The sequence below is a fragment of the Cynocephalus volans genome, chromosome X, assembly GCF_027409185.1.
Source record: "Cynocephalus volans isolate mCynVol1 chromosome X, mCynVol1.pri, whole genome shotgun sequence".
In the NCBI taxonomy this organism is placed as follows: domain Eukaryota; kingdom Metazoa; phylum Chordata; class Mammalia; order Dermoptera; family Cynocephalidae; genus Cynocephalus; species Cynocephalus volans.
The window spans coordinates 33,229,835-33,257,727 of record NC_084478.1 but is presented as its reverse complement, the minus strand read 5'-3'; the positions used below and the strand labels follow the sequence as shown (position 1 = coordinate 33,257,727).

The following is a 27,893-nucleotide window of genomic DNA, read 5'->3' as shown; positions in this document are numbered from 1 at the left end:
AGAGTAAAGAGATAAAATGACAAGGGCCTGGTGACAGTTTACCCTTGGATCTAATCATAACCAAAGCCACATCCATTCAGAATTTTCCAGTTGTTTGGGCCAAACCCATTCCCTTTTTGCTTAGGCTAGTTTGAGCTGGTTTCTGTCATTTGCCATCACGGGTCCTGTTTAATGAGATATTTTCCACAAGATGGCAGTGACTGTACAAGAGAATGTAGGGTGTCGTCTTTGCCTTCCATTGTCATCGGTTTCCATTTTAACCTGCAAGTGGGTTAAAATTGCAAGTCTATTTTTGCAGGTTTTACCCATTTCCCAAATTTGGGCCTTTCCTCAGTTTATTAGTACTGCTTCTGCTGCGTGGAAGATTTGTGCCGCTTACCTCAACTCTATACACTCATGTCCTTTTTTATTTTTTATTTTTTTGAAGTAAAAGACTTTATTTGTATAACGGTTTTAGGTTTACAGAGAACTTGAGCAGAAAAGTACAAATAGTTCCCATATCCCCTCCACAGCTTCTCCTATTACTAATATGTACATTTGTGTGGTACACTTGTTACAATTATAAACCAATATTGTCCTATTACTATGAACTCAATTTTACATCATGGTTCCCTCTTTTACATACCATGTCCTTAAAACAGCTGTGACCTCCTCACAGAGGGGAAATCTCGGTCATATCTTGTGGGGGAAGAAAGGAGGTTGTGACATTTTAGGCAACACTGAGAACCCAGAAAATATGGAATGCAGTGTGAGTATCCATTGTTTCAAACTGAAGGGAGCTATTTCCCTGAAAGGGAAAAAGTTTTATTTAGTGCTAAGAATAGAGCAAGAGAAACATCGGCCCAGTGCCTTCAGCTGAGAAATGAATTTCATTAGAGTCAGTTATTGTCTATTGTTCCCATTGGTTGGTCTGGTTGGGCTGAGATCTGATTTTCACTTCAATTCTCACAGACGACATCATTACTTCTCTTTGTGTAACTTTTGGGAAAAAATTCAATATGAATCAGATTTTGTTTTTAGCTCCCACGAAAGAGAGGCATTTTTATTTTTTTTTTTAATGCAATGAGAACAGACTCAGACTTAGATCAAAATACTTACGTCACAATGGAATATCTTTTAGGAGCTTGAGTCCTCTGCCTTTCATTGTTTCATAATCTGCAATTGCTTGACTCTTCCCGTCCCTAATTTAGAATGGGGTGCACCTGCTGCCTAAACCCTTTCACTTCCTTTAGCTCTGGCTTCCTCTTTTTTTTTTTTTTTTTTTTTTGTTTTCATGATGTTTGCAAGCCTGAGATTTATTACTGGTTGCTTCCCAGTCAAGGGAACACACAAATCTCCCAAACTTCAAGGGAACACCCCATTTCGTGATTCCCAGTCTTTCTTGTTCTTAGAGGCTGAGTTCGGATCTCCAACCTTCCCAGAGATTCCATGAGTGGTCACATAGCCTTCCAAAATTTTCTTCCCTTAAGTTACTCAGATTCTGTTTCTGATGATTGAAACCAAGATTTATTGCGTGGTGGTGGTGATAAAAAACACGTAACGTAAAATTTACCATCTTAACCATTTTTAAGCATATAGTTCAGTAGCGTTAACTATGAGGGGTCTTCAAAAAGTTAATGGAAAGATTCCTATTATGTTTCAATTTTATTTTTCCATGAACTTTTTGAAATACACTCGTGTATGCACACTGTCGTGAGACTGATCTCTAGAACTTTTTTGTCTTGAAGAACTGAAACGCTGTACCCATTAAACAGCTCATTTCCCTCCCCGCCCACCAGCTCCTGGCAACCGTTATTCTATTTTATGTCTATAAATTTGACTGCTCTAGGGACCTCATATAAGTGGAGTCAGACAGTATTTTTCTTTTTGTGACTGGCTTATTTCACATAGCATAATGCCCTCAAGGTTTTATCCACGTTATAGCATGTGATAGGATTTCCTTCCTTTTTAAGACACAATAATATTCCATTTTATGCATGCAGCACATTTTGTTTATCCATTTATCCATCGATGGACATTTTGGTTGCTTCTGCCTCTTGGCTGTTGTGAATGATGCTGCTGTGAACATGGGTATGCAAACATCTCTTCCAGACGCTGTTTTCAACTCTTTTGGATATATGCCCAGAAGTGGAATTGCTGTATCATATAGTAGTTCTATTTATAATTTTTTGAAGAACCTCCATACTCTTTTCCTCTTTCAGTTTTAATCTAGAGATATGTAAATTTTAATCTGTTTGCAGATTAAGAAGCATATGTCAAGGAATTGCCAATGTTTATAGCAGACAATGAGAAAAAAAGATAGAATAGAATTTATGTCAAACTGGGGGCTGGCCTGTTAGCTCAGTTGGTTAGAGTGCTACCTTGTAAAACCAAGGTCAACGGTTCAGACGCCCGGACTGGCCAGCCGCCAAAAAAAAAAAGAAAAGAATTTATATCAAATTGAAATTACAAAATGAAGTCATAGCAATGAGCCTTTCATTTTGAGATCATACTCTTCAAAATTTATCTTCATTTTCAATCTGTGATTTTCACTTTATGTTGTTTTTGGCCTCTCCTTATTAAAACCTCATTTCCTCTAGTGGAATAAATCCTCAGAGAGAAAGATGAGTTAGAGATCCACTTTCTCTCTCTCTCTCTCTCTCTGAGTTCTCTTTAATTATTAGACAGGTGAAATAAAACTAGATAGAAACCAAGGCCCCTGCATGCATAAATATTTTTATGGACAAAATTATGTGCGCTTTTTGTTTAGATGGTGCTGTTACCGACAGGCCAGGCTCGGCTTGACCTCTCACATTAAACAAATGACCTGAAAGTCCAAAAGTTGGTGCAAGGATTTGGAAGGTTTATTCAGATTACCGGTACTCAACTAAATGTCTAACCGAGCAAACAAAGAGAAAAGAGGAGCAATGGGGTCCTGTTTATCCTAGTCCCAGTTGGTGGGGCCAACCTATTCTACTGTTTTCAGCATAAAGAAGAAAAATATGGACTAGATTTTTATCAAAGAAACAAAGCATAGCCGGGAGCCCTCCAGGGTGCACCTACATAGTAGTGGATATAATCCAACCAAACAGCAGAAGAGGGCTCAGAATATCAGAGAAAGGTAAAGAGAATAAAGCATTGCCTTGTCAGAATTTAGGCCAGGGACTCCAGGAGAGATCTGCCAGCAGCAGAGACATGGGAGCAAAATAGTCCCAGTGGCCACTTGCCTCTTGCAGCTAGAGTCTTCTCTGGTACCCAAAGCTTTCCAATTTTCGCCAGTGATTAAATTAGGCTCTCGGATTCCAAAGTCATAGAAATGAACAATGTACCCAACAGTAAAGCAAGCAACGCTTTATTAAAAGAGGAGATAGACTTATGCATAAGGGGGGTAGCGACAGTAAAGCTAACCCCCCAGGGGAGGTGTTCAGGGTCTTTTATAGGGAAAGGGGTTAGGGGGTACAGGCCAGTGTCACTGGAGATGGTACATTTTGTTCTTCCTGGTTGCGTCATGGGTGCATGCTCAGTAGGTCCAAGATGGCAGTGGCGTTCATCATTGTCACCCCAAGAGAGTCACTGTAGCAGTCACCTTGATGCTTTGTGTGCAGGTGGGAATTCCTAAAGGGGTCTTAAGGTTAATCTGTAACTTTTACAATTATAGTAAACAAGCCTTGGGGAGGGATTTTGCAACTCAGTAAATATCTGTTTCCTCTCTTATCTCAATCTATTTTGTCAGGGCAGCCCATGGGGTAATCATTTGCCCTGGGGGGTCTCACGACTTAGGAGTAGAAATGTAACAAAGTGTCCTCTGCAGGGAAAATGGAGTCAGTTTGATTCAGGGGCATAGCTTACTCTGTTTCAGTGCTATCAAGAAGTTTTGCATCAAGCACTGCTGTGCTACACCTTCACACCAAAATACTCTGATTGTTAAAATACACACTCACCCAAAGAGGGTCTGATCCCTTACACAGTCTGTTTTTGAACATTTTTTTTCTCCAAATTTTTAGCCTAAATGGTAGAGATAAGCAAAACTGGCACGGACAGATGTCAGCCATGGAAGTTTATACCTTTTTCTCCCAAACTTCTGAAAGAATGGGAAATTAAATAGTGTTATTCGATGCCCAGATTTCTCGGAGTGCAAGCTCTCTGAGGACACATCCTGGGGTGGAGGATACTAAACGAAAGAGGAGAGAATCAAGGCTGTGGACTCCACATACCTCAAAAAATTCCCTTCCTTTATCTAAGTAGCTGCTTTGCTTTCTGAGCAGCACAGAAGACAGTGGTTCTTGCCCTTAATCGCACATTCAAATCACCTGGGGGTGGTTTTAAATATTCTGAAGTCGAGGCAGCACCTCAGACCAATGACAGTATCTCTGGGGGGCATCAGTAGTTTTGGTAAGCTCCCCAAGGTTGAGAACTACTGTGCCTAGGAGAAAGAGCAGATTGCTACTGCTTTTTCCTCAAGCATCATGATTTTTAGATTTATCATTTTTATTAAAGAACACCACACAAACTTTCATTTCAAAGTTGAAGTGCCACGTAATCTGTGACATTTATGGTCTGATAAATATAAGTAAAGATCATTCTCTCTACAAGAAAGAGCAAATGGATGAAATATATTCACTGCAAATCGGTGTGTCCCCAAATTAATTTCCATGAACAAAATCATTTTTCCATCTGACCGTTTGCCCTCACCATGGCTCATGTATTATTTTTCTCATTTGTATAGAACTTTACACTTTTCAAAGAGCTCCAGGTCTGCTCTTACTTGGGCTGTCCACATGTAGGTTCCCACACGATTTTGCTTCTAGTGGTTGTAGTGAGTACTGAATGTTTGTGACTCACTGGAATGTTTACCCTTTTAATTCTTTTGAACAGTCTGTCTCCTGGTTTCCTTCTACCTTTGATGTTAACTGGCTAAGCTGTGGTTCATTTCCTGCTATTTGCGACTTTCAAATTAAATGCATAAATGAAATCAAAGCAAATGAAAGGCCCAGGTCAGCTATCCTGTTAAGGGCTACAGCTGTGGTTCTGGAAGGTCCTAGTCCAACAACTGGCTTTGCCTCCCCCGCCCCCCCCCCCCCCCCACCACCACCACAAAGGAGATCTGTCCTTTGTAGGCAGGGTTATTTATTAAGGTTGGCCTAAGGCTCTCTAAGCAAATGTGTTGTTTACACCAGTGGTTACTTTTTCCTGTGCTGAATCACATAGTTTGTTATGTTGGGACTCAGAAAAGGAGACCCCAAGGTGAAGGCCTCAGAAGCAGCCTCAGAAGCAAAGTTTCTCTCTTTCTCCTGCACTCCTGTCTCTGGCCCCTCCTGCTCCCCCAAGGCAAGACATAGAAACTAGAATCCTCTTCCCCAAGGCATGTCATAGAAACCAGAACCCCTTTTCCCCAAAGCCAGACTCAAAGCCGAAAAATATTGCCCTAATCTTCCCCCTGCCTTTCTGTGTAACAGAAATTAAGATCCTCATTCCAGAGGGGTCCTACCCCATACCCAGGAAGAAGGAATACTGCACAAAGAGACCAAAAGAATCTGAACAGACAGGCCATGCTGGCTTTCCCCACCCAGGCTGTTAGCATTTGCTCATACTCTTTTGTTCAATCGCATTTCTACACTCTGTCCAGTGTGAACCTAAGCATAAAAATGGACAGTTTTCCTTGTATATTTAGGTCTTCATTCTGAAGGCTCCCGTGTCATATAAAACTGATTCAGTATCTTTGTTATGTTTTTCTCTTGTCAACCTATTTTTTGTTATAGGGGTGTTGACCATGACCATTACAATGGGGAGGGAAGGGATCACCTACGGTCTGCCCCTGCAGCTGCTTGGGAGAGGTATTGTATCTGACAAAACTCAAGTGGAGAATTTATCCCAGTTAATTTAGCATGTAAGGCCTTGTCCTTGAACATTCTTTATCCCTGAGATTCTGGATATAATATGGGGCAAGTTTGCTTGTTAGTTGGTGGGAGGGGGTGAAGAGGAGACCTTATGGGCAATTGTTTTCTTATGCAGAATTTGGAGTCAGAAGTATTTGCTTTCATCTCAGTTTATAACTCAGTTCAGAATTCCAAGGTCATAAACCTGAACATCCACCTTACAAGTTGGTTGTGCAGATTAAATGAGATAACATAAATTATATACGGTAAATGTTCCTTAAGCAGCCATCTATGTGATCATGTATTAGAAAAACATTCCGGTTTTATTATACTTTCTATCTGAAGAAAAGAATTGAATTTACCAAGTCTTACCTGGTATTGGGCCCACCACCTGCCAGGCTTGTGCTGTACAGAATGGGAGGCAGGAAAAAAAAAAAATCACATGACCTGCTAGCAAGCCGTTTAGGACCCAGGTGGGGAGAAAAGCTACACCCAGGGGATCTATTAAGTAAAATAAGTCAGTCTATAAGTAGGGGCTATAGTTGTGAGTGGGACTGAGCCCTGTGGTCTGGGGTTGAGGCTTGAGCTGGGAATTCAAGGACAGAACAGAGCAGGAATTCACAGAAGGAGAAACATCACAAACCGCTGTGCTGTTATCTCAGCGCTTGGCTCTGATTCCCACAGGTCTCGGCTGTGTAGGGGAGTCAAAACCCTATTTCTCTCCTCCTACAGTCCCGGCTGGCCCTGAGAACTGAATTGACATACGATAAACAGAAGAAAAACATACACATTTAATATTCTTTACACGGCGTGGGAGTCCTCAAAAGGAAATGAAGACCCAAAGAAGTGGCAAAACCTACGTGCTTTTGCATTAGGTTGAACAAAGAGAGGCAATTGTGGAAAAGTAACTAAATTATATGGAGAGGCTGAAGGAAGATAATACTTTATTAAGGTCTGTTTGTGCAGAATTCTCTCTGCTGTGACGTCCGGCTGAAGAATGTTTCTTTTCTCCTGAAACAGAGAGGACATCTTTCACTTCGCATGGGAGTTTTCATCTCCTGTTTTCAGGAAGAAAAGGGGAGATTAGAATGTCCTTCTTGCATCTGCTGTTTCTCAAGTGCCTTTAGCTCCAAGTAATCCTTATTGCCAAGTGGCATATTATGGGATGGCATATTCTGCTACCCTTCAGCTGCATTTTGCAGCAGGTGCACCCTCAGGCTACAGCTGCCAGCTTGTGAACTATTGTGAAATAGTGGGAGCCGGGAAATCCTGGCTTGGCTTGCTTCACCCAGCTCTGAGCCAACTCCTGGGGGTGGGGTGGGGGGTCTTGGAGAGGGGCAGGGCATCATGATTAATCATCTTATTGGGATAAATGGGGGAGTGGGCTGGGCAAAGACTATAGCCACCACAGGCCACTACTTAGGAATTCTGATTATTTGCTTTCCAGCCAGAAGACTAAAAATCTGAACTGTTCCATGAAAAACCAGAAACCAAATAACTCTATACGTAGTTCTTTGCACTGTCTACAGGATTCTGGATTAAGGTTATTGTCATACCAACCCCTATATAGAAACTTCAAAAAATGTTCAGTATGTTGCCTATCTCTCTCTCTTGCTGCTCAGCACATCTTCTCTCCTATTTCTCACAGCTCTTTTGTTCATTTCCTGCTCTCTCCCCTTGCCCTGCTTGCAAATCATGTGATTCTCCTTTAAAATGTTTTCTCTTTCTCCTCATTTTCCTTATCCTTTAGACTTTTCACCATGTCTTATTTTGGACTTTTTCTAAAACAAAACACTGATGATGAAAACCTTTCCTAAAAGCTGTTAGGATGTCGTATGCAATGTATACTGGGAAAATTGTGACTGTTACCCTAGGAGCCACCCCAGACTTCACTGTAAGAGTGCAGGTGGGAGTGTGGCAATTGTGAGGATGATGTGAAACTGTTTTACAGAAAGAAGGGAGTTAGGCGTGAATCCAACCACATAAGCCAGAACAGCTTCAAAAAGAGGTCTTCCATATAAATATTCATAGGAAAAGGTACTTTTTTCATCCAGAACAAACAATCCCCTTCTAAACCTTTAAATAATCCTGAAAACATATTTGATATACTATTCCCCAAATGTACATATGTGTTTTATATTCTCTGTTTATTTTCAGGACTCATATAGTGAAGGCGAAGGTTTATCTAAATTCTGATGATACTCTTTTCTTAACAGGAAATGAAACTGCCAGTGTTCTACAAAGCAAAGTACCTAATGTAATGAAGAAATCATGCTGATTCACCAGAAGAAAACTGTTTTAAGTGTAATCAATTGAACATTTGTGTGTATTTTTACAATTAAGGGCAGGCCAGTTAGCACAGTTGGTTAGAGCACCGCCTTGGGATCCCCATGCCGGCCAGCCACCAAAAAAAACAACAAAAAATAAAAATAAATAATCTGTACAGTTAAATTGCCTTAAAAAAATCAAATTGCTTTGTAGACAAAGTCTATCAATGGTGTGATCCACAATTTAAAATGTATTTTTAAGGATTTCTGACTTTCATGCTGATTAGAAAACAGGCAAGTCACAACCATTTGACATTTTGGGATAGGATAGTTGGAGTTGGAAGGAGAAAGAGAAGTTACTGGAAAATTTTAAGAACAAAGTAATGTGAGGCCATATATGCTACTTTTTATTTTTTGAGAGTCTGCATTTTTTTTGTGAACTGTGTTTTCTTTAACCCAATTAGAAAGTTGCATAACTTTACACACACAGTCAGTGGTTTTTTTGGGGGGGGGGGGATTGTTTTGTTTTTTATTTTTATTTATTTATTTATTTATTTATTTATTAGATAATTTATTATACATAGATGTGGGATGCGACATTGATTTTCAATAGTTGTGTACAGTGTGTGGTGGTTAGATCAGGATAGTCAGCTTATTCATCATTACAATATACATTCTTTGTGTCTGTTGACCAATTCCTCATTAGCCCCTTTCCTCCCGTTTTGTTTTTTAAATAACTACTTTGTTAGCTGATTATTTAGTTTACCTCACAGTCTTCCAAATTACTTTTTCAATTATAGCTTGTCATTCTTGCAATGTATGCTTTATCATTTTGCCCACTTACCCCCATAACTTTCTCTGCTAGAGAAACTGGAAAGCAAAATACTAGAATTTCCAGATTCTCTTACAGCTAAGGATTGCCATGTGACACACTTCAGCCAGTGAAATGTAGGTGGAAGTGCTTGGAGATGGCTTTCTTCAGATTTAAGGAAAAGGCTGAGCTATATTAGAAAGGGCTGCATTTTTTACCCTCCGCCTTCCTTCCCCCTTTCCCTGTGTAGAAAGTGGACACTTTGCTTGGAGGTGCAGGAAGTGACATTAAGCTAAGAGCTGAGGAAGAGTAGGTGTTAATTAGGTGTAAGGGAACGGAGATCTTCAAAGAAGAATGGTGCTGTGCCAAGCAATTATATTTAATAAAGAATGATTGAAGGACTGGTATCTGACATGTCTATCTTTGAGTGATCAAAGGATCATTGATGACCCTCATCAGTGGATGAGGGAGGACTCCAGCTCCGGAGGGCAGAATTAAGGCCACAGTTGGGTGAATGGAAACAACAGAGAGAGACAGCTTTCAACTCCAAGCTTAGCTGAACTTTTTGACAACTAGAGCTTTCAAACAATGCTTTGAGCTACCACGTAGGTAGTAATTATCCCGTCACTGAATGTGTTCAAGCAGATGCTGACTGACATTCGCCCAGGAACAATAGAATGGGAGTCCTGTGTTAATGCAGTGATTGTACTATTTCAGTTTCCTTCGAACATTTTGCTCACATATGCCCTAAAAGAATTTTGAAAAACTAGGTACCCCCTCACATATTTTATTTTGTCTTTTAAAAATTTCACTTAAAAGTTTTCCTCTCATATTTCCAGTGATGTCTTATATTTGTAAGATCATAGGTTAAATAGTTGCAAAGAATATTATTTCTGGTGTACTGTATATTCTGCACATGCTTTCAATCTATTTTTATCTCTTTAAAATCTTGGCACAGGTCGTTTAGCTCGGTTAATGGAAAGTGCCTGCTCTAAACCTAATGGCAAAGCCAGTCCTCACTAACAAACCAATCAGCCAAATCAAACTAACTTTTAAAGAATTGTGCAAAATATTAACCCTCTCCCTAACCTAGAACTGACATGATTCTTGCCTTCATGGACCTTGTACTCTGACGGGAGAGACAGATCTTTATCAAAGAATTTCATAAATAAACAACAAGTCACAACTGGGCAAATTGCAGTGAAGAAGGTGTTAATAGAAGATATGGTAGGAGGAGGTGGACGGATGGTCTGGGAAGACTTCCCTGAGAAAGCGACGTTAAGCAGAGGAGAGCTGAGGAACAGTAGGCGTTAATTAGGTGAAGGGGAATAGAAATATTCAAAGAAAGTCTGACTTTATTTTTCGATTCAATATACATGAAATATCATCTTACTTCTACTTCTAATGCTTGCATAAAGCAGTTTGTCACCTGGATAAAATAAGTTTCTATTCCATTTCATATTTTTTAACCAACACTCTTTTTTTAGTTCTTGAGAAAGAAAATTGTCTCAAACCTAGTCTGAGAAAGAACTTTTATGTCTGATGTAATTTGCAGTCTCTTCTGGGAGGTAACCAGCAATCCTGATAAGATGCTTGAGTAATCTTTTTCTGGAAAGTTATAGTTACTCCACAGATGGCACTCTGTAACCAATAGTCCCCTTCTTGTACCCCTTATATCTCCACCAAGAGAGAATTCTTTGTTTTTTTTTGGTGGTTGGCTGATACGGGGAACTGACCCCTTGACCTTGGTGTTGTAAGGCTGTGCTCTAACCAACTGAGATAACCGGCCAGCCTGAGAAACCTTTGAATTGGCTTGCTCAAGAGCCTCTTTCTTTGTGGAGTTTGAAATAAAACCATGGTACGTGCTCCTAAGCAATCTGAGAAACTGGCTTAACTCTCAGTGATCTTTTCCCCCAGCAGCTGTACACTCCTGAATTATTCTTTGGTTAGGTTTGGGGTAGCAGACTCTGCTAAAATTCAGGGTAGATGGGAGGTACACCTTTCTGTAGTCAAGTGGGAGAAGGGCAATTTTTTTTTTTTTTTTTTTTTTTTGGTCTTTTTTGTGACCGGCCGCACCGCGCTCAGCCAGTGAGCGCACCGGCCATCCCTATATAGGATCCGAACCCGCGGCGGGAGCGCTGCTGCACTCCCAGCGCCGCACTCTCCCGAGTGCGCCATGGGGTCGGCCCAGAAGGGCAATTTTGAAAGGGGAGATGGGCAAAGAAAACAGCGTGACGTCTTAACCTCAGGAACATTTTCAGGCAGATCGTTTCCAGAAAGAGTATATATGTATATTAATATATTTCTGTTGCTTATAACAAAATACCTGGAACTGGGAGATTATAAGAAAATGAAATGTATTGCTTACAGTTTCAGAGGCTGGGAAGTCCAAAGTCCAAAGAATGCATCTGGTGAGGGTCTTCTATGGTGGTGGCTTCACAGCAGTGCAGGGGTCTCATGTGGCAGAAAATGGCAGAGCAGAGAGAGAGACCATCTCATGTGCTCTCTTTTAAAGCCCTCAGAACCATGCCCATGACTACCCTTAAGCCCTCAACTTTATCACCTCTTCGAGATCCCACCTTTCAATTACCATAATAGAATTTCCCACCCTCTTAACATTGTCACAGTGGGGACCAAGCCTCCAACACATTAAATTTTGGGGGGACAGAATTTGATCCACTTCATTCCACTCCCGGTCTCCCAAAGTTTATGTTCTTCTCAAGGGTAAATACATTCATTCTATCCCCAAAGTCTTAACTTGTTTCAACTCAAAAGTCCAAAGTTCAAAGTCCCAACTGTGAAATCAAAACAAGTTACCTACTTCCAAGATACAATGGTGGGACAAACATAGGGTACCTATTCCCATTCCACAAGGGAGAAATAGGCCAAAAGAATGGGGTAACAGATACTAAACAAGTTCAAAACCCAGCAGGGCATACATCAAATCTTACAGCTGGTGAATCATGTATCTTGACTCCATGTTTGATGTCTCTGCATGTTGGTATGTATGGGGATTGGGTCCCCAAGTCCTCAGGTAGCTCCACTCCTATGGCTTTCCTGGTCTTAGGCCATGCTTCAGCTCTTGCAGCATGGCATTGCATGCTGGTAACTCCACAATTTTAGGGTGTCCATGGCAGTCCCACTTTCACAGCTCCACTAGGCATGGCTTTGGTGGGGTTTTCTGCTGCAACTCGGACCCCACATTTCCTCTTAGCATTGCTCTAGCAAAGGCTGTATGTGGTGAATCCGCCCCTGCAACAGATCTCTTCCTGGGCCGCTAGGCTTTCCCATCCATCCTTTGAAATCTGGGTGGAGGCTCCCAAGCCTTCCAGCTCTGGCATTCTGTGAGTCTGCAGACCTAACACTACGTGGATGCTGCCAAGGCTTCCGGCTTGTATTTTCCAAAGCTGTACGTCCAGCCACACCTGGGGCCAATTTAGCCATGGGTGGAGCAGCCGAAGCAGCTGGGGTGCAAAGCAGCATCCTCAGGTGGCCCTGGGCAGTGAGCCTGTGGAGGGCTCTTCGGGCCTGTTCCCTGAGACCATTCTGTCTCCCTGGGCCTCTGGGAGGGAAGAGTTGGCCCCAGAGGCTTCTGCAATGCCTTCAGGGCCTTTCCCTCTCTTCTCTTGATAGTCCCTTTCTTGTACACTAATCTTCTTAGCCCTATTGCATTTTTCTCCTGAAAATGCTCTCTGCTTCTCTAGCACATGGCCAGGCTGCAAATTTTCCAAATCTTTATGCTCTGCTTCCCTTTTAATTATACATTCTGGCTTTATGTCATGCCTTTTCTGACATAACTCAGCGTAGGATGTTGTTGCAAATAGCCATGCAGCTTCCTGAATGTTTTGCTGCTTAGAAATTTCTTCTGCCAGATTACCTGTGTCAGCGCCTATAAGTTCCACATTCCATAATACTTTTGGTCATGGAGAGAATGCAACCAAATTCTTTGGCAGTTCATAGCAAGGGTGATCTTTGCCCCTGTTTCCAATAAGTCCCTTCTTATTGACATCTGAAATATCCTCAGTATGGCCTTGACTGTCCATATTTCTATCAGCAGTCTGCTCAGCACCATTTAACCAGTCTTTAAGAAGTTCCAAACTTTCACAACAGAGTGGGAGAAAATATTTGCAAAATATACATCTGACAAAGGTTTAATAACCAGAATATACAAGGAACTCAAACAACTTAGCAAAAAACAAGTAACCCAATTAAAAAATGGGAAAAGGAACTGAATAGGCATTTCTCAAAGGAAGATATATGAATGGCCAACAGACTCATGAAAAAATGCTCAACATCACTCAGCATTCGGGAAATGCAAATCAAAACCACTTTGAGATACCATCTCACTCCAGTTAGGATGGCTAATATCCAAAAGACTGAGAATGATAAATGCTGGCGAGGTTGCAGGGAACAAGGAAACTTCCTACACTGTTGGTGGGACTGAAAAATGGTGCAGCCTTTTTGGAAAATGGTACGGAGCTTCCTCAAACAATTACAGATAGATCTACCATATGACCCAGGTATCCCACTGCTGGGAATATACCCAGAGGAATGGAAATCATCATGCCGAAGGGGTACCTGTACTCCCATGTTTATTGCAGCACTATTTACAATAGTCGAGAGTTGGAACCAGCTTAAATGTCCATCACTGGATGAGTGGATAAGGAAACTGTGGTATATCTATACAATGGAATACTACTCTGCTATAAAAACAAATGAAGTACTACCATTTGCAGCAACATGGATGGACTTAGAGAAAATTATATTAAGTGAAATAAGCCAGGCACAGGAAGAGAAATACTGCATGTTCTCACTTATTTTTGGGAGCTAATAAAAATAGATAAATAAATAAATATACAAACAAATGGAAGGGAAATAAAGAAGAAACAACAATCACAACAATTCCTTGAATTTGTTAAGACAAGTGAACAGATATGATGTTGATGGGGGGAGGGGGAGAGGGAAGGAGGAAAAGGAGGAATTGGTAAAGGGACCTGAAAATTAACTACATTGTATATTGATAAATTAAAATTTAAAAAAGAAAGTTCCAAACTTTCCCTGTTTTTTTTTTTTGTCTTCTAAACTCCCACCAGCAGCTAGGCTTTTCCTCCAAATTCTTCCAGCCTCTCCTCAACACTGAGTTCCAAAGCCATTTCCACATTTTCAAGTATTTGTTATAAGCAACATCCCACTTCTCTGGTACCAATTTTCTGTATTTTCTGTTGCTTATAACGAAATACCTGGAACTGGGTGACTATAAGAAAATGAAATTTATTGCTTATAGTTTCAGAGGCTGGGAAGTCCAAAGTCCAAGGAACACATCTGCTGAGGGTCTTCTTTGGTGGTGGCTTTACAGCAAGCAGGGGTCTCACATGGAAGAAAATGGTGGAGCAGAGAGAGGGAACGTCTCTTGTGCTCTCTTTTAAAGCCATCAGAACCATGCCTAAGACCACCATTAAGCCATCATCTTAATCACCTCTTCAAGGTCCCACCTTTAATTACCATAATAGGATTTCCCACCCTCTTAATATTGTCACAGTGGGGACCAAGTCTCCATACACATTAAACATTGGGGGAAACAATTTGATCCACTGCAATGTGGAAGTTGAGGTTTGGAACATGAATCCCTTAAAACTTAGTCACCTGGAAAGTTCTTGTATACGTCTTTTGGCAAATGTTTTCCAGTTTGATGGCCCTGAACTAAACGACTCCTGTGTGCTTGGAGCAGAGGTTTATATAAATGACTGTAGAGAGTGACTTATCAGAGACCGTGTCAAGTGATTATTCTGAGAGTTATGGGTTGCAAGCCCCTGGGGAAGCATCCTACATATTTTTCTGTTTCCCCAAAGCCCACTCTTCTCAGTGGCTCCTTCAATGAGAACAGAGTGATGATTATTCAGTGGTTATTGCTCCAGAAAGATCATGTGGTGCTCATTAAAAATAGTCTCTAACTCTGCCAAGAAAAGGAATGAAATTCTGCCATTTGCAGCAACATGGATAAATTTAGAGAAAATTATGTTAAGTGAAATAAGCCAGACACAGAAAGAAAAATACTGCATGTACTCATGCATAAACAGGAGCTAAAAACAACAAAAACCGAATAAACCAAAAAAGAAAGAAAGAAAGAAAGATACAACAGTCACAATGATTTCTTGAACTTGCAGAAGGAGAGAACAGAATTGAAGCAACCAGAGGTGGGGAAAGGGGGAGAGAGAGATGGGTTAGTGAGAAATTGGTAAAGGGCCACAAAAAATGATTGCATTGTATAATGATGAATATAGTAGCTATCTTGATTTGAGGATCATGTGTTGCATACAGGTATTGATATTCAATGTGTACCCCACAAATATTTACAATCAATTATGTTTTGATTAAAAATAAATAAAAGAATGTGCCAACCAGAAATGTTAGTAACCTATAACACTTTTTTTTTTTTTTTTTTTTTTGTCTTTTTGTGACCAGCCGCACCGCGCTCAGCCAGTGAGCGCACCGGCCATTCCTTATATAGGATCCGAACCCGCGGCGGGAGCACTGCTGTGCTCCCAGCGCCTCACTCTCCCGAGTGCGCCACGGGGTCGGCCCTATAACACTTTTAATAAGCAAAGTTGGGCCAACCCCGTGGCGCACTCGGGAGAGTGCTGCGCTGGGAGTGCAGCAGTGTTCCCGCCTACGGGTTCGGTTCCTATATAGGGATGGCCGGTGCGCTCAGTGAGCGCGGTGCGGCCGGTCACAAAAAGACAAGAAACAAACAAACAAAAAATACTTCGTAATAAGCAAAGTTATCACAAAGTTTCTGTAAAAAAAAAAAAAAGTCTCTAAAAGGCAGGCCTTCATGGAGTAGACTAGAAAGAAACAAACTGTTTTGAATTTGTCTCCTAGGAATTGGACCATATGAAACCTAAGGGTTTGTTTTAAAAGGTAAATCTCAAATAATTATCATCTAAACCAAAAGATTGTGTATGTTTCATTAGAAAAAAGGCACATTCTTTAAAAGAATCCTTTTGGCTTTGTCTATCACTTGCAAATGTCATCTTTACATTCTCACTTCCTCTCTTGGTCCAAATCTTACGGAGATATTCTTTCCTACAAGTCATTGCCAGGACATACGTAGGTTTTAAAAGGTACATTCTGCATTTTCCCATTGAGTTGTAGTTAGAAAGAATAATAAACTTCATTAAATTCAAACCTAGGACAATACACCCGGAAAAATACTAACACAATAACCTGGGTTGCAAAACTTGTTTAGCAAGTTTCAGCTGGAGGTTAATTAAAACCTGCTTGGAAACTTCTTAAACAGAGACTGGAATGTAAACCACACACACCACCTAGATTCTTCCCTCAGGAGCTTTCTCCTCACAATTTCCTTGCAATTCCGTGAGAACATTTCCCCGGAGTTCAATCTGGTCTGGTTGAGACCATGGTGTCTGTGATCATGGCACAACCCTTTCACTCCCATCCCAGAAGAGGAGCAAGAGGACAGTGGGTAGACAGCCCCTCCTCAGCAGTTCTAAGAAGCAACATGCTCGAGCAACCCCTTACATGTTTTAGCCCCTCTGGGAGGTGGGGTGGTGTTGGGGGGAAGGTCAGGGGGCTAATGGCTTGTTAGAATTTCCCCCAGTGTTTCATGTTTTCCGTCTACATGTTTTAAGATACAAAGGAGTCAAGTGACATTGTTCTGGACAGGACAAGAAAGCACAAAGAGAGGTCAAAGGCAGAACAGGAAAAGGTAGAAATGCTGCCTGACATTCGACTTGCCTGTAAGAGAGTATTGAACTGGCTGAACATTCTCGAACTTTAGTTGTATATTCCTTCAGAAGTTCCTCAGATTCCCGCTATTATTTCTTTTGTCCAGGCTTGTTCAGAATGGTTGTCTGCTAACACCCCATTGGTGGATAAGCATCTGCGCAACGTGCAGGAAACAAGGCCGGGTGTAATTATAACATAATGCTGTAACAACACTGCCCAAGATTGCCTCAGTACTATATGCCAGAGTACATAATGACCATCTTGCTGACAGGCATTTGGATGGCGATTAGTGTTGGATCACATCTGGAAATCAGGCTTGGAGCCAGAGAAACTGGAAAATGATTTTAGTCTTTTAACTCCTTGGAGGCCCATGTGGAAACTTTAGGAGAGCAAATTTTTGTTTCTAGTAACAGAGCTCATATATAATTCCAGGAAGAGAAAATGAAGCAGGATCGTTCCTGAACTGCTTGCCTTGCCTTGAAGTTGGTCTTTCCTGGAAAAGTCGAATTTTCTTACACAGCTGGCTGAGAAGTGTTGAGGCAGGAAGCCCACATTACCCTGGGTTCCTCCACGCCTAATCGAAACACAGACAAGAACTTTTCCACCTTTCAAAGAAACAGTCTTAGCCCTACAACACTACCAGTATTTAATGACTAAAGGCCACTATGTATGGTTAAACTAGACAGTGAGTTGTGGTTCATGAGGGGTATGTGGAGCCCAGCTGCCCAGTTCCTTCTGGTGGCATGACATAAAACAGATTGCTTCACTCCCTACATCCTACCTTCCTTATGCACAAAAGGATGGCTTTGTTTTAAGGATTAAATGACATAATCCATGTATAACATGTGCGATTTAGAAAGGGCCCTATAATTATTAGATTTCTTTTTTTTTTTTTCAATGAAATTGTGACTCTCCAAATGGGTGTCTGCTACAAGTAAGGAATGACAGCAGAGTTGATTTCTCTGTTTACCCCTTAAAACTGGGACTGGTTTATTCCATTTACTGAATGGATGTTTATTAAATGCCCACTGTGTGCCATGCATGAAGCAAGGCCCCAAGGATACAAAGATTGTGGGACACGGTCCCTGCTCCCTGTTTACAGTCAAGGGAGGTAAACATTTTTTGTTATGCCAAAAGGATAAAAATCAAGTCTGAAGTCTAATAGTGTAGCTCAGTCTCTTAGAGAAGTGGCAGGAGTGTGGAAGAGAGAGCACACGTTTTTAGAGGCACAGGCCTAGATCACAACCCAGACCTGCACTCCCTGCAGTGAATCCAAGTTGCGAAACCTCTCTAAGCCTCCGTTTCTTCATCTTTAAAATGGGCCTGATTCAGTGGTGTGCTGAGGCCAGCGAGTGTTAAATATTTAGGAATTTTGCAAGCCAATTGTTAAAATCATTGGTATTGCCTTTATACCATGGAAATCCATAAATTATGCAAATCATGGCTACTTCTACTCCCAGCTGGTTTACTAGCGCACCACTGGAATACCCTACGATATTCTTATGGGCGTTAATGAAATAAAATCACAGTGTCTGGCACATAGTAGATACTCAGCATAGAGTTACTATAAATATACCACATAGGGCTGAGCCCGTGGCGCACTCGGGAGAGTGTGGCGCTGGGAGCGCGGCGACGCTCCCGCCGCAGGTTCAGATCCTATATAGGAATGGCCTGGCCGGTGCACTCACTGGCTGAGTGCCGGTCACGAAAAGGACAAAAAAAAAAAAAAAAAAAAAAAAAAAAAAATATATATATATATATATATATATACACACCACATACAATATATAAATAATATACATTCTACAGGCCCATATTCATAATCTCATTTAGTCATCACAACAGCTCTGAAGTAGTTTGTTTTTAATGCTATAAATGAAGTTTATTTTTAATCTTATAAAAGAAGAGGAGCCAGGATCTAATTCAGATTCCTTTGACTCCAAGTCAAGTGTTTACCAGACCCAAATTGCCTCTGGACCGCGTCTCTCTGCAAACAAAGAGCATTGTTGTTGTGGATTTGGCTGTTTTGAGATAACTTTTTTTGTTATTGTTATTGATTTGCTAGATAAAAGAAAGCAGTAGAAGCAATGAGGTAGGAGAAGACAGCACCGGCTCACAGCTGGTGGGACTCTCCCACTGTGCAGCCTGAAGTGAATGCCACCACTCTCAGCCCCCATTGAAAAGGATCTCCCTGCTGTGCCCGTGTCATGATCAAAACAGAGAGCTGTGAACACCACCTGCTCGCAATAAATGTTGCTTCCCCTGGGAACCTCTGAAGCTCAGAATTACCTAGCCATTGATGTCAGGGCTGGGGGAGGAAATGCACGAGATGAGCCTGGGACAACTTAAAAGCAAGGCAGCTAACAAAGCCTTCTGGGTTCCATCCAGAGGACTCTGGAGCCAACTTGAAGAAGCTCTCACTGGACAATTAGGGAAATCTGAGCTTCCATAAGAAAAACGACTGCAATGAATTAAGACACAGGAAATGTTAAAAATCCATGAGTTAATAATGATATTTGAAAGACAAAACAAGCCTAATTGGAAGATGCTGAGAAATTCAATTTATTCGTTGAAAACTAATAGATGAAAGGGAAGAATTAAGCATTTATTTTGCCTTTTCTGGGTGAACTGTGCTTCAGGGTAACAAAACACAAGATGGGGGAAAGTTCTCTTTCTACAGGTATTCTAGCTCATAAATGAAGAAGGAATGATAGAAATCAAATATCACCACTTTGCAACTTCTAATGAATCAGTGGACCTACGTATTAATACTAACAGCTGCTAGCAGCACAGATAGAGATGACCAGAAGTTATTTGCCTCTTGATGGAAAAAACATCACCTATGAAATATTCTTGCCAAAAAAATCAAACCTTAATCTGATTAGGTCTTACCTCTGACACCTTTGGTACTTTTTAGAAAAACTAAACAGAAGCAGGCAGCATTGCATAATGGTTATGGCAGTGTTTCTCAAACTTGAGTAACACAGACCCCTTTTAGAGGAAAAAGAATTCTCACAGACCCCAGTGGTGATTGAAATTACTTTTATTATATTTCTATAAACATACAACTAGATATGAACATTTTATATTTATTGCTCCTATACAACTGTAAAACCAATATACATTTGCAAATCAAATAAAAACAAAACTATCAAACTAATAAAATTCAATTGAACAACACTGAATTAATGTGAGGCAAGATATTTTACTGAAATGAAGTTGCTGCTTGCAAAGAAACATGGTACTGACTGCTGGGTTGGATGTTCTTTGGTTTCAGCACCATTTTTTCTCTAAAAACTCTCGAGAAGGCAGTGTGATGTGACTTGGTCTTTGCTCGGCAAGGGCTCACTTTTAACGATGTGGTGCCAAGCTGTGCATCGTAAACACAAAAATAAATGGTTGTACTCCAAATTGTGACTCGGATTCGGTTACAGGCTGATCATGAGGATCAATGGGTCTTAACCCTGGCTTCACTTTGGAATGCACATTAAAATATAAATAAGTTAGGAATCTGTCAGAGTAGAGCATTAGTATTTTAAAAAAGCTTTCAAGGCGATTCTCACATGCAGCGAGTCCTGAGAACCACCAGTTTTGATGACCCAGAAAATGCTTATACTGATTATTCTTTAGAGTATAATCAGAAAGGACCCCCAAATTCAATCATTCTCAATGACGAGGTTCTCCGAGACTATGGCAGGAACTCCCAGGGGTTAGAGAAATTGGTTTGGAGCTTGATTCCCAGGCCTAGTTGTGTGGCCTTGGGCAACTTCACTTCTCTGAGGTTTAGTTTCTCATTATAAAAATAAACCAACCTCATAGGATGGTTGGGAGAATTAGATGAGATAGTAATGTATACAAAGCACTAAACCTAATGCCTGGTTCTTGGTGAGTACTTAATAAATGTTAGCTCTTATCATTAGCTACTATGTTGATAACCATCTGGAAGCTACTAATACATTTGCTGGGCAGATGTGAGCCACAAGAAAGAAGAGGTGATGGGAAATTGGGTGAATATTATGAGGAAGGGCACTTGGTGGCCTTTGATAAGTGGGACAACATAGGCGATGATGATGGGGGTGGGTTCAATCAGAGTGTGGCCTGCCTGTCCGTCTAAGCTGTGGGTAACAGCTGACTGGCTTGAAGCCCAGACTGGAAGCACAAAGAAAAGGGAGGAGAATGAAGTACAAGGTCACCCTGAGGTAACAACCCACAGGAAGAGATGAGGAAGATGCAAGAAAACAAAGATGGCACCAATCAAGCAAACCCAGAATTCTAGGAGCAGACGTGGCCACCTGCAGACCCTGAGAGGGAGGTCACACCTGCCACAGTCAGGGAGGAAGCTGCCTCCCTCTTAGGGGGACATGGTGGCTGCTTTCCCAGGGCATAGCCAGCTCCATCATTTGCTGCTGACCAGCCACTTGCCTCAAGGAACAGTGATAAGTGATTTATTTTAGGCCCTGCTGGGTACCCAGTAGGAGACTCACAGGAAAGGGTAATGTGGGTCTGAGCCATTAATAAACCATTAGGTTTTCTCTGAATTCTTTCTTCATTTCTGTGAAAAAGACTCTACTTTCTTTCCCTAGAAGGACTACCCTGTAGAATCTAAGCAGTTGATGATCTTGGGCTCTGGTTTGGACGATGACAGACCATGGCTCTACTATCAACCCTGTCATCAGATCGGTAGCAGATGTTTTAAGCCTATGCACAGACAAACCCAGCTACTTCCTATTGAACAGTATTGAAAATTTAAACTTTATAAGTCTTTTAGGGACATCATAAACTTAGCAAATAAGTTTTAAAAAAAACAAATGCAGAGTAACCCCCCAAATATCCTGATGTAATAATTGTAAAGTGGTTAGGCCTGAAATACTATTCCTCCCAAATGATTATGTCAGGCATAATATTTTAGTAAAATAGTAATTTGAAAGTTATCTTTACAGGGGTGTTGCTTACATGGACTTTTTTTTGCTTTTCCACATTTGTCATTATTGTTTTCTTTCAGATAATTTACCCATAACGTGTTCTCTTATTTGCCTGGTGATTTCAAACTTCATAGATTAGCTTTATAGTTCAGTTTTTAAAGAGGTGCCTTTGTAACTGAGTTGAACATTCAAGGGTGCTGATGGTGTGTTTTAGCTTCTGAATTTTACACCTAAGGGACATCTTTAAATTGGATACAAAAACTTCATGAAAGTTTTTGCCTTGACAACACTGGGCTTTTAAGCCTAAACTAAGAAGGATGAGAAAATAAAGAGTTATATTGTAACTTGCTTGGTTAATTTAATTTATTCACATATTAAACTATAGTCAGCATGTAGTTGTTTTCCTCTAAGATGCCCACTTTCCAAAACACAATTTTCAAAATATCTCATTCCCCACAAGGCTCTTTGTGTTCAGTTATCCTTTTACTTTTGCCAGCGTTTCTCTCATATAGTTACTGGCCTAGCAGGACCCTGGTTGGGAGTTGAGTCTGTAAGCCTGTTTTCATGGTATGGTCTCTGAGCCACCAATAAATCCCGGAGCTCTCCTGTATTAAATACAATGTAGGATCACACTTTTATATATGTCTGTCTTCTTCTTTTTTTTTTTTACAATGTTTATTTATTTATTTATTAAATAACACTTTTAATTATTTTATTTTATTTTTTTAAAATTTAATTTAATTTTATTTATTGAATCAAAATCGATTATACATATTTTTGGGGTTGAACATTGAGATATGTTGATTAAATCAGTATTACTAGCATATATATTGTTACAAATCATAATTATTCTTTTTTTTTTTTTACAGATTATTCCTTTTTTTTTTGAATTTTATTTTGTCGATATACATTGTGGTTGATTATTGTTGCCCCTTACCAAAACCTCCCTCCCTCCTCCCTCTCCTCCCTCCCCCGCTATATGTCTGTCTTCTAATGCAGGGCAAAATCCCCTTCAACTGGGAGCCCAGTATTTATTTCCTGTAGAACACACAAAGAGAGGCAGAGTATTGTTTCTCAGATATCTAATGACTTCTTTTGGAAAACATTAATTTTGGACATTGGTCTACAGTGTTTCTTATCAACTACCAATTTCATTACTGTGGAAGTTAGTGAGTTTTGGAATTTAGGCCAATGTAGAGTAATAAAACGAGTTCACATGTCTAAAGGGAAAGCTGTCTCTTCTCATTGCCTCTTGTTTCATTTTCAGTCCTTGAGAAAGCATGTTTACTTTCTCCCCACTTTTTTTTTTTTTAAAGATGACCGGTAAGGGGATCTCAACCCTTGACCTGGTGTTGTCAGCACCACGCTCAGCCAGTGAGCCACGGGCCATCCCTATATAGGGATCCGAACCCATGGCCTTGGTGTTACCAACACCGCACTCTCCCAAGTGAGCCTCGGGCCGGCCCTCCCACTGACAGTTTTAAGGGCTCCTATTGTGTCTTATGTCAACACTACCACAAACTCACCCTCCAAATAGGATGCTAATTTACCTGATTTGTACCTCTAACTGGAGCCTTTCTGTTTGCAAATTTCCTGTAAAAATGTACAATCGTTGCTCCTGACTGATTAGCAAAGTGATTGACTTTATCTTCAAAAAGCATCTTGTGTGGGATGAGGTTGTTGAAGACAAAATTTTTTCCCTGATTTTCAATGTTTCATAATCCCACCTCCCCATTTTACTTGTACAATGAATGGACTTATTCACTGTATGCCTGTATCTAACCTGGTTTCTCAGCTCTCGAAAATTCCGTCCATTGAAGTGTACAGTGTCATCAATGTAAAGTCATGTTTTATATGTGCTTACATATAAAAACTTAAAATTCAACTGGCTTCTTTACAGACTTTGATAATACTAGTGTACACATGACCATACAAATTTTAAATTGGGTTAGAAGCTGTTTTTAAGCAATTGTATTTATCCTGTGACGTTTGCTGGCCATTTTTACTTTTGTACTCAATAGCAAGAAAAATGTATAAAAAATAGAGGATTAATAAAAATGCCTATATCAAACAATTAAATCAGAGTAGTTTATTAAAAAAGAATCAAAACAGAAACTCTAAATACCAGTGTGTACATTGTACACATTTAAATGACTCACAAGAATGAAGTTTTTTTCATATATTTTAAGATCACACCACCTTGTTGTTTATCCAAAGATGTTCAAGGAGAAATCTGACTCCAAACTGCATACAAGATTGCCATTTCAAACAGACCACATTTCAAACATGCAACAACGCCACTGGTAATAAAGCTTTGGAATGGGTGCTCATTCTATTATTCAACTACAAACAGGATAGAAAGCAAGAGAAGCTGAGAATTTATTTTAAAATAGAATGTAGGTTGTCATCGTCCACACCAGCACTCGTCACTCCTCTGCTGCCATTTTTAGCAAGTATTCCTTGTCGATCTTGAAAAGTCTCCACCCCTCTTCACTGGACAGATCAGAAGCACCTCTTCTTTTGTAGAAGTTGATAGATGGTTCGTTCCATTCTGCTACCAAGAAGTGCATGCTGCTGCAGCGACACTTCATTGCAACCTGTTATAAGACAGAGTAAAACACAAACTCAGTGACATTTTACCTGCTTTCCAAGAACAATTTTGATTCAATCATTATTATAATCCAGTAATCCTTAGAATTTTGGAAACCAAAAACTAAGACATACCTGGCTTAGATTCTTCAGAATTTCTGATCCAATGCCAAAGCCTAAAAGATAAAGAAGTACAATTTATAAAAGTCATTGTAAAGACTTACAGCCCTGATTTCCCTTTAGACCCCCTGAACTCAACCTTACCTCTATAATCACTCATGACGAAGAAGTCCTCAAGATATAATAACTTGCCAATCCATGGGTCATAGGTAAAATAGTACATGGCAAAACCAACAATGCTGTGTCCTGTAATAAGAGTATCACATGAGATGTAGAGAAGAAAAACAGTCCATAAAAGTTGTAGCTGCAGAATCAGAAGCCTATCATAAGTTTTAAAAAATATTCATGCATTTATTATAGAAATAAGCAGCCACTGAACTGGACTATCTCTTGACTTTTAGGCTAGTGCAGTCCAGGTCACTGTTGGACGATCTCACTGTTCTCAGAACATGTATTTGCAAAAAGCACACATTAGAGCTAGCTGAAGCCAGGCTACAGCTGTGCACTGGTCACTCTAGTCTGCTGGATCTCACGCAGGAGGTGAGAATATTTTCATTACTTGCCAGAGCAAAACTGCTATTATGGTCTTAAACTAAACACACACACATTATTCACATCCTATTGATATATTGGTATGTTGACTTGGGAATAAGTCAGGTTTACACGGCAGTTCAGAATAGTAAATATTTGTAGTTTACAAACTCTTGCTTCCTTAAGGTTAGAATATCAGGCCAAAAATACGTTTAATTTCAGAACCTGCCTTCCAATTTACACATTTTCAATTTGTTCTCCACAGTTTTTAAGCCAGAAGAAGCAGCAGTACCAAGAAACAGGTATCATGTAACACCCACAAAAAGCACGTCATCCCCTATAATAATGTTTTCTGCTTATTTCTTCTAGCTTGGGGAACAGACGTCAGAGAAACTTAAGAAAGCACCCGCCCACCCAAACAACTTCCCCTTTTGGTTCTGTCTTGTGGCCAGTCAACAGGGACCAGCCAAAAAAAGAAAGAAAAAGAAAAAGAAAAAAACCAACATCTGACTTTCTCTTAACGAGTGTCTACAATTCCAAATGGAGGCAAAGGTTTCAAATTAAACTTTATAGCCATTTTATTCGTTTGCAAACAGACAGGAAGCGAGTGTAAAGGAGTTTCTGATCTACCGTGTTTTAAGTGTGTGATAATAGGACCTTACCTCATTAATCATGATCATCTACTTTATTGTGTAAAGGATCTTTTAGTTACCTCCCCGCCCATCCATGTACACGGAAGGGCCATGTACATGGCGAAGCTAGAGACTGTAACCTGAAGATTGGGACAAATTAAAGAAAAAAATGTGATTTAACACAATTACAAAAAAGGTTACGTTAGGGTCAAACAAGAACCATTTTATGAAACTGAATTACAACAAATGACATTATACCGAACTCTTCTGGGTCTCCACAGCACTCCGATACTTACTTAAACAGCTCTTTTAACCCGCCCTTTATTAAGCTCAGCACATCTATCTTTTTCCTCAGTAGTATGAACACTGGCACTGGCTGGCTATTATTTCTGGCCAACTTGCCAGTCAGTAACTTCGGCCTGTGTAGTCCAGTGTTGTACACAGCAGACACTACATTTTACACAACACTCGGTCTTTCTGGCTTCTGGAAGGGCAGCGGGTTTACCTTCCGAGGTCCAGTGCTCCTTGGGCACTTCCGCAACCAGGCAGTGGTAGAAGGGGTGCTCTCCGAAACCGTCCTCTAGCAGATCTGCAAGAAGGGGAAGCAGGGACACACAACGTTGGCCTCCGGGAAGGTGACAGGCACGACCGCCTGTCCCTCGTCCCACCACTGTTGCATTACCTTTTTCAGTTAGCATTACTTGCTGTTCCATGTATTCATATTTAGCCAGTTCCTGGGACGATGCACGTTGGAGAGAGAGAGAGAAGGCAGAAAGCAAAATGAGACCCCAGCCAGCTCAGATGGGGGGAGTGGGGCAGGAGGGGCGCGGCCGCGTGGGGGCTGGGGTTGGGGGAGGCGGACCCAGAAAGGGGAACGGCTGGGCTCTCCCCCGAAAACGAAGCCGCCCCCAGCCCCCGCCCCGGGAGGAGCCCGGGCCTTCTGCTACCTTGATCAGCCGCAGGATGTCACGGCAGTCGGCGGCAGTGGCCGGGCGGATCACGAATTTAACCATTTTCGTCTTTTGCTTTTCTTCCCTTTGCGGACCAAGCCCCTGTACTTGAACAGCAGGAGGAGGTGGTTCCTCATTCGTCTCCCCGGAACGTCCTCTTCTCAGTCAGGCTGGCACCATGTCCCAGCGAGCCTCGGTGAGTGACAAACGCTTCAGCGGAAGTGCGACTGAACAGCTGCGCACTTGATCCTTGCTCGGACCGGCTTTTTAGCGCGAAGAAGCCCCGCCCCGGGCCGTGAGGTAGAGGCCCCTCGTCCAACGAGGCCGCGGCCCCACGGCGCATCGCCCCCTCCTCCGGGCACCGCCCCTTCTTCCGGGCACTCGTGTGAACCCGGAGGCGAGCGGGGGTGGCGAGGAGCGCGGTGGGATTGTCGAACGACGCCCTCTAGCGGCGCCTCGCGGAGCTTTTCTGGAAACCCGATTGGGGAGCCCTCACGTCCCTCAGTAACCTTTGCAAAAGGAAGGGAATTCCCTGTGTGCCCCTCGACCGGTGGCCTTGCTGCTTTTTCCTTAGCCCGTCAGGGAAGCAAACTCAGGAGAAGTGACCATAGGCGATGGGAGAAGGATTAGAGCAGCTTTCTCAAAGTATGGTCCGGGAGACCCTGCGGGGTCCCAAGACCCTTTCAGAGGGTGTGGTAGGACTAGTTTCATAATAGTGACACGTCATTTGCCTTTTTCGTTGGCGCTGGAATTTTCCAGAGGCGACCTGGGACTTGATGATGTCATCGCTCTGATGATTAAAGGAATGGGTGCTTTTCGATTCTTGTGTTTTCTACAATTTTCCAAGGTAAACTATTTGGATTTCTCAATAATGTTTTTCCCTTATATTTTTAGGTTAACAAAATGTTTTCTTTCTTACTTGTTTTCCTTCTTATTCCTTCATAAATTGCTGATTTTCTTTGTGGAGACACTTTCTTCTGCCTGAGGTACGTTCTTCATAATTTCCTTTAGTGAAGGCCCGCTTTTGTCAAACTTTCTGTTTTGCTTATTTAAATATGTCTTTGACTCATCTTAAAATTCTTGAAGGATTTATTTTGCTGCTTTACAGAGTTTGAGGTTTGGAAGTTTTCTTTTTTCTTTTTCTTTTTTTTAAAAGAAGATCAGTAAGGGGATCTTAACCCTTGACTTGGTGTTGTCAGCACCACGCTCACCCAGTGAGCGAACCGGCCATCCCTATATGGGATCCGAACCCGTGGCCTTGGTGTTATCAGCACCGCACTCTACCGAGTGAGCCACAGGCCGGCCCCTGGAAGTTTTCTTTGATGGTATCTGACTGTCTTCTGGCTTTCATTGCTGTTCAGTTGTTGTGGTCCCTGTTTGCTCCACCCTGTGTGCTGCTTTTATTTCCTTTAACTTTTTATTTAGAAATAATTATACATTTACAGGTGTGTGATGACGTCATTGCTCTGG

At 41.2% G+C, this 27,893-nt stretch overlaps 1 protein-coding gene across 1 annotated transcript; it reads right to left on the bottom strand.

Moving 5' to 3' along the window:
- Positions 1 to 23,731: 23,731 nt before the first annotated feature.
- On the bottom strand, positions 23,732 to 26,651 carry SAT1 (spermidine/spermine N1-acetyltransferase 1). The gene is made up of 6 exons (XM_063083908.1): positions 26,421 to 26,651; positions 26,156 to 26,207; positions 25,979 to 26,062; positions 24,455 to 24,556; positions 24,326 to 24,366; positions 23,732 to 24,198 (listed from the first exon to the last, which is right to left on the bottom strand). Exons 1-6 carry the CDS (start codon positions 26,484 to 26,486, stop codon positions 24,028 to 24,030), a joined length of 516 nt encoding a protein of 171 aa, XP_062939978.1. The 5' UTR covers positions 26,487 to 26,651; the 3' UTR covers positions 23,732 to 24,027.
- Between the last annotated feature and the right edge of the window lie 1,242 nt (positions 26,652 to 27,893).